This window comes from Chelonoidis abingdonii, chromosome 8 (genome assembly GCF_003597395.2).
Source record: "Chelonoidis abingdonii isolate Lonesome George chromosome 8, CheloAbing_2.0, whole genome shotgun sequence".
Lineage (NCBI taxonomy): Eukaryota > Metazoa > Chordata > Testudines > Testudinidae > Chelonoidis > Chelonoidis abingdonii.
Genome location: NC_133776.1, coordinates 67,064,844 through 67,070,426, shown reverse-complemented (window position 1 = coordinate 67,070,426; position 5,583 = coordinate 67,064,844). Strand labels below are relative to the sequence as shown.

Sequence of the window (5,583 nt, the reverse complement as noted above, 5' to 3'; positions counted from 1 at the left end):
CTTCCTTACTAACTCTTATCGATCTAAGGCTAATACTTCACCAATTGCCCTTAAACAGTGCAATTGTTCTATGTTAATGTCTGTATTCCTGACACCTGGAGTGCAGCATTACAACAGTTTTGCTTAAAGGTACAGACAGCATTTCTTTAATCCTTTCATACTTTCACAAGGGCTAGTGGCAACACAATGCAACTAAGAGGTAGCATGACTGGTGGGGCATTAGGACCCAGAGGTTGCTGGGTGGAAGAGGTAGAATCCCTTGCTCAGTGTCTGTCATTCTCAGTGCTTCTGCAGCTTTGCTCCTGATCTCCTTCCATGGTGACTGATCACCCCCTGCACCTACAGAGAGTAAGAGGCCTAGTCAGGACGTCCTCTCACTGGCCCAATGGCATCTCCCAGAACTGTAACCGTTGTGGCTCTCTCGGTGGCTCTGGGGCTTTTCTTTGTCTTCATGGGGACGATCAAATTGACCCCAAGGCTCAGCAAAGATGCCTACAATGAGATGGTGAGTACAGCAGCAAGTGGCAGTGATGGGAGACATATTGCTAGCAGGGCTGCATATTCTTCTCTTCCCCACAACCTTGCAACGGGAGCAGCCATGCAGAAGACATTTCTGCTGGAGGATATATAGGCAGCAATACTGTGGAGCCTTGAATTCTGGACGGGGGAAGGAAGGGGGGGGGGCAGCAGGAAGCATATTCTCCGTTTTTAGTGTTAAACAAAGAAACGGATAAAAACCCGCTGCTGAGACTCAAATCCTGCGACAGCCCTTGGTCTGGTATTTGAGCTGATTTTACAGGTAATCTCTGATGAATAAAGAGGGAGGGCAGTGCAAGGAGGATGAAACCTAAAGCCAGTCTGGTGCCCCTGTGGAAAGAGGGGGAGTCCAGGACCAGTCAGTCACACAGTAAGAAGTATTTCCATTCCCCTGACAAGAAAAGGACTTGGGGTGGAAAAGGGGAATGCGCCTGCTTTGGAAACCGGATACTTAAAGGTCCTTAAACTATCTGTGCCTCATAATGGAGGTGATGACAGTGAATGACTCTATCTCGCAGGGGTTGTGAAGACTAATTAACGACTGTAAAACACTTTGAGATCCTTAGTCAGAAGGCGCTAGAAAAAGACTAGATATTTTATCATTCTCCTCAGCACCAATGAGCCTGCCTGCCTCTGTAACACTGGAGGGGGGTTGGAAGGAGAGCACGGATCAGCATACGCATTTGTCTGTCAGTCAGTGAGTTTCCTTCGCTCTTTCTGCCCAGCTTCGAACCCGCTGCAGAAATTGACCTGCTGCAGGCTGTCAAAGCAACTGTGCTTAGTTCCCTCTTTTGTGATTTTATGTTTCATTGTCTCTTCTTATTTACTAACATGGCTAGAAGGTGGTGCATGCTGAGGTTCTTTGGATCCCTGGGAAACAATGGTGGAAGCTTCCAGCACATTCTGTTCTCTCTCTTCAGTGCACCTGCTCAGCTGCCTTCCTCTACCTCCCAAACAACTATCTGAGTCTCTGTGGTCTTGCCCCTGCCCACAGAATGGGTCTCTCAGTGGGGGGAGGGTGTGAAGAGATGACTTGCATGACAGGGGCAAAAGGAAGGAGAGAATATCCAAAAGTCACAGCTCCCAAACTATGATAAAGAAATGCAAATAAATAAGATTTAACAAACAAGATTTTGAATTTAAACACACTACAAAATCCTTGTTCACTATGATTATAATTCTTTGCTCCTTTCTGCTTTGCAAACATTAGTGAATTAGGCCTCACAATAGCCCTGTGTGGGTAGGTAAAAATTATCCCCCTTTTACAAATCAGGAAACTGAAACACACAGATTAGACACAATCACCATTATCTGTACTATACTGTATTGCAACATAGCTGTGGCCCAGTAGAACTCCATGGTTTCTTGTAACTCCATGGGAAAAATGGAATTAGAACTTAGATCCTGATGCTCCAGAAAGCACAGGCCCCTGCAACTGAGCTAAAGGAAGAACCTCTTGTTAGCTGTTTACAGCATAGGACCTAACACTGAGCTGAGATATTCTAAGTCCATCCAAAGAACATACTCATGAATCAGTTTATTACAGCATTAAAAATATCTAGTGATTAGGGAGTACTGCTGCCAAATTTCATTTTTAAACCAATATTTTTATACATCTAATTACAAAGATTGCTGCTTTGGGAAGAAGCTTTGCTTCAAAGCATATTTTTAAAGCCTGAAAATGTAGGTTTGGAACAGAAATGCTAACATCTTTATAGCAGCAAGATTGTTATGACTTTTGTGTGTGTGTGTGTGAAACACATCACCAACTGCTCTTGGAAGGGAGTGTCAACTTTACAAAGCTGAAAAAGCAAAGCTGTCTGCATCCATCTAACTGCATGTTCGACCACGTTTCCATAATGACATCGAGAGCACTTGTACTGGGAAATTGGCTAAGTCACTGATTCTTACTGGTCAGCTTTGCTGAGTTCGTATTAGATCAGAACTGATTGGAATATCTAAGTCTACCATTTCTCTGCTCCTAAGAAAGATGAAAATGGGGTATAAATCCAGTATGTCAGGAATATCTATGGTTACTGGTACACTCCAGTGGAAGTGAAAATAGTGTTAGGCATTGTTAGTAAACTAGGAGCCTCTTTAAAACCCAGAAAAATTGAAAGTGTATTCAAAGAGAACAAAATTCTCACTGGGTGTTGCTGGAATACAAGAGCTTGAATATTTGTGGGGAGGTAAGTTAGGTTGTTTTGTACAATACCTACTTTTCTCCCCTTGGCAAATTGGGGTTGGGGGTGGGGAGGGGAACAAGGTTGTTATTAATAAGGCTGTTTGTAAATCCAGCATAACCCTCAGAACCAGGATGACAACTGCCAACCTGCTTTCTGTACAGGAAAGAAAAGATCATAAAAGGGTATGTGGAGAGAAACAGACTGATCTAGCAAATCCTACCTTTGACGTACAGCCCTCAGCTAAGTCTCCAATGTATGTGAAATTTAGAACCCTGGGAGTTTCTAGGCCACTTAGAGATTCACCATGCGTCTTGTTTTTATCTTCTGTCCCTTGGCTTTGCAGGGACTAAGATGCATTATTTAGGATCTTCCTTTTAGGGCTTGGCTACACTCGAAACTTCAAAGTGCTGCCGCGGGAGTGCTGCCGCGGCAGCACTTTGAAGTGTGAGTGTGGTCGCAGCGCCAGCACTGGGAGAGAGCTCTCCCAGAGCTGCATGTACTCCACCTCCTCTGGGGATTAGCTTGCAGCACTGGGAGCCACGCTCCTAGTGCTGCAGCACTGTTTACACTGGCACTTTACAGCGCTGTATCTTGCAGCACTCAGGGGGGATGTTTTTTTCACACCCCTGAGCGAGAAAGTTGCAGCGCTGTAGAGCGCCAGTGTAGCCAAGGCCTTAATTAAAAAAGGCATGTCAGTTTAGGGGGGGAGAGGTTTTTTTTTCGACAACCCTTTTCTGCATTGCTAATTTTAACAATAAATAGCATCTTCAGATTTTAGTAATTCATTTCCCAAGAACATATAGAATGTCTGCTTACTATACTGTGTCTTAGCCAGTTCCTAGCCTGACAGTTACTGCCTTGTATTTCCATCTCAAAGAATTATGTTTTCCAGTTAGGAAGGAAGAGACCATGAAAGTGGATACTGAGAGTTGGGGTGAGTGGGAATATTGTTCCAACAGATTCCCTAGTGGGGATGCCAAACATTTGCTGTATAACCCCCCAGAGGTATCTATCTATGCAACAGTGATGAGTGAAGTGATCTTTATGTACAGTTTATATATGAGGTTAACTCAGTAAAACATTGTGCAATCCTGTGGGATGAAATGTCAGACACAGTCTATCCTTCTCTACCCTTTACTGTTCTCTGATAATGAGTGCTGTACATGTACTATTTTTTGGTTCCAGAAACGAGCCTACAAAAGTTACGTACGGGCCCTTCCCATGTTGAAGAAGATGGGAGTCAGCTCAATCCTTCTCCGCAAGAGCATTGGTGCCCTGGAGGTGGCATGTGGAATTGTCATGACACTGGTGCCTGGACGCCCCAAGGATGTGGCCAACTTTTTCCTCCTGCTTCTCGTGCTCACTGTGCTCTTTTTTCACCAGTTAGTGGGTGACCCACTCAAGCGCTATGCCCACGCCCTTGTCTTTGGGATCCTGCTCACTTGCCGCCTACTGATCGCCCGCCAGCCTGAGGAGCAGCCACCTGAGAAGAGGATCCTGTTGGTGAATGGTGATGAGCAGCCACTTGCCCAGGAGGCTGCTCCTGAGAAAGGCAAAGTAAAGGTGTCTTAGAGGAATGCATTTGAGGGACAGCTCCAGGCAGCTCTCTCTCAAAAAAAACAAACAGTTTTTTTATTCTTTTTTGTTTTGTTTTGTTTGTTTAAAAGGTTGCATTAGGGGCTTAGGAAAAACAGTATGTCAGCCAATCACCACATGATGGCTTGTGCAACCCAAACACCATAGAACTACCCTCTTCCCTAACCATATACATACACACTGTCTTTTAATTAGTCCATGGGGGAAAAATGTACCTTGTTGAGTGTGTGTTCATGGGAGGGAGCCCCTACTCAGAACCACCTCTGTGACAAGTCTTCTGTGTGGACTGGTTATGGGGAAAAAGATCTGTGATCCGTTTATACCTCACCTGCCTGGGTTTCCCCTTTTGCATCAGGTTTAACACTAGAGCAAAGAACTGGACAGAGAAACTATTTTTCCTGCTTTCCATGACCAATTGTTGCATCACTCTCAGTGAAGAATAAGGATTACCGATTAGAACTGTCCAAAGCTTGGTATTTGCCCAGTAATAAACCCACATACCTGTTGCTGGCAAAAAGAGCAGCCATGGTCAGTGTCTCCCTCCAAAAATAAATAAGTAAATAAATAAATCCCCTTTCCTGCCAACTGCTCACCAAGACTTTACGGAATTGCCAGCGATTGTTATGGGTGCCCAGAATCCTCATTCCACATTCACACAGGAGGTCACGGAGCAAGTAGGGGAGGAGTCTTGTCACAAAGAGCCTGATTCTCTCTGTTATATCTGAAAATTTGGGAGATGCATTTAAATTTTGTTACTTTTCTTGGTATTTATCTCTGTGTTGTTGTTTTTTTTAATTACTCATGAAAATAAACTTTTTGAAATTTGGAGAAAAATGTCTTGGCAGAGTTCAATGTCTTCCTAGAATGACATCTGCCCAAAAGTCCCTTCCTGGTTGAGTATGACCATTTCTATCATGGAAAGGAAAATGTAGTGCTGAAAAGTGCTAGATAATGCACATTGGAAAGAACAATATGAACTACATCATTGTGTTCTGAATTTACTATAACCATTTAAAAAAGGGACTGACCATTATTATGACTATTGAAAAAAATCTCTGCCCAGTGTGAAGAGGCAATCAGAAAGGGAAACTTGCTAGAGTATGCAAAGAGCTAGAGAATAATACTGAAAATATTATTATATAAACCAAGGATATGTATTAACCTGGAGTACTGTGTCAGGTCTAGCCACTCACTTTGCCCCTTTTTTAAGGACGTAGCAGAAATAGTCTAGGTGCCACCTATATTGCAGAAACTTTCAATCCTA

At 43.6% G+C, this 5,583-nt stretch overlaps 1 protein-coding gene across 3 annotated transcripts; it reads left to right on the top strand.

The window, feature by feature from the left end:
* The first annotated feature begins 218 nt into the window (after positions 1-218).
* On the top strand, positions 219-5,153 carry TMEM35A (transmembrane protein 35A). 3 transcript variants are annotated; one of them, XM_032772145.2, is made up of 2 exons: positions 219-505; positions 3,909-5,153. In XM_032772145.2, the coding sequence occupies exons 1-2, from the start codon at positions 386-388 to the stop codon at positions 4,293-4,295; spliced, it is 507 nt and encodes a 168-aa protein (XP_032628036.1). In that variant the 5' UTR covers positions 219-385; the 3' UTR covers positions 4,296-5,153. The 3 variants fall into 3 exon arrangements, with proteins under 3 accessions (XP_032628036.1, XP_074924828.1, XP_074924827.1); XM_075068727.1 differs by lacking the exon at positions 219-505 and adding an exon at positions 2,818-2,905; XM_075068726.1 differs by lacking the exon at positions 219-505 and adding an exon at positions 3,334-3,728.
* Positions 5,154-5,583: the final 430 nt, after the last annotated feature.

What these genes read in the sequence shown, in the direction of transcription:
- TMEM35A (XM_032772145.2), top strand. Translation starts at nt 386, where the DNA reads ATGGCATCTCCCAGAACTGTAACCGTTGTGGCTCTCTCGGTGGCTCTG. An exon ending in AAGATGCCTACAATGAGATG is followed by an intron (nt 506 to 3,908) that starts GTGAGTACAGCA and finishes TTTTGGTTCCAG; the next exon opens with AAACGAGCCTACAAAAGTTA.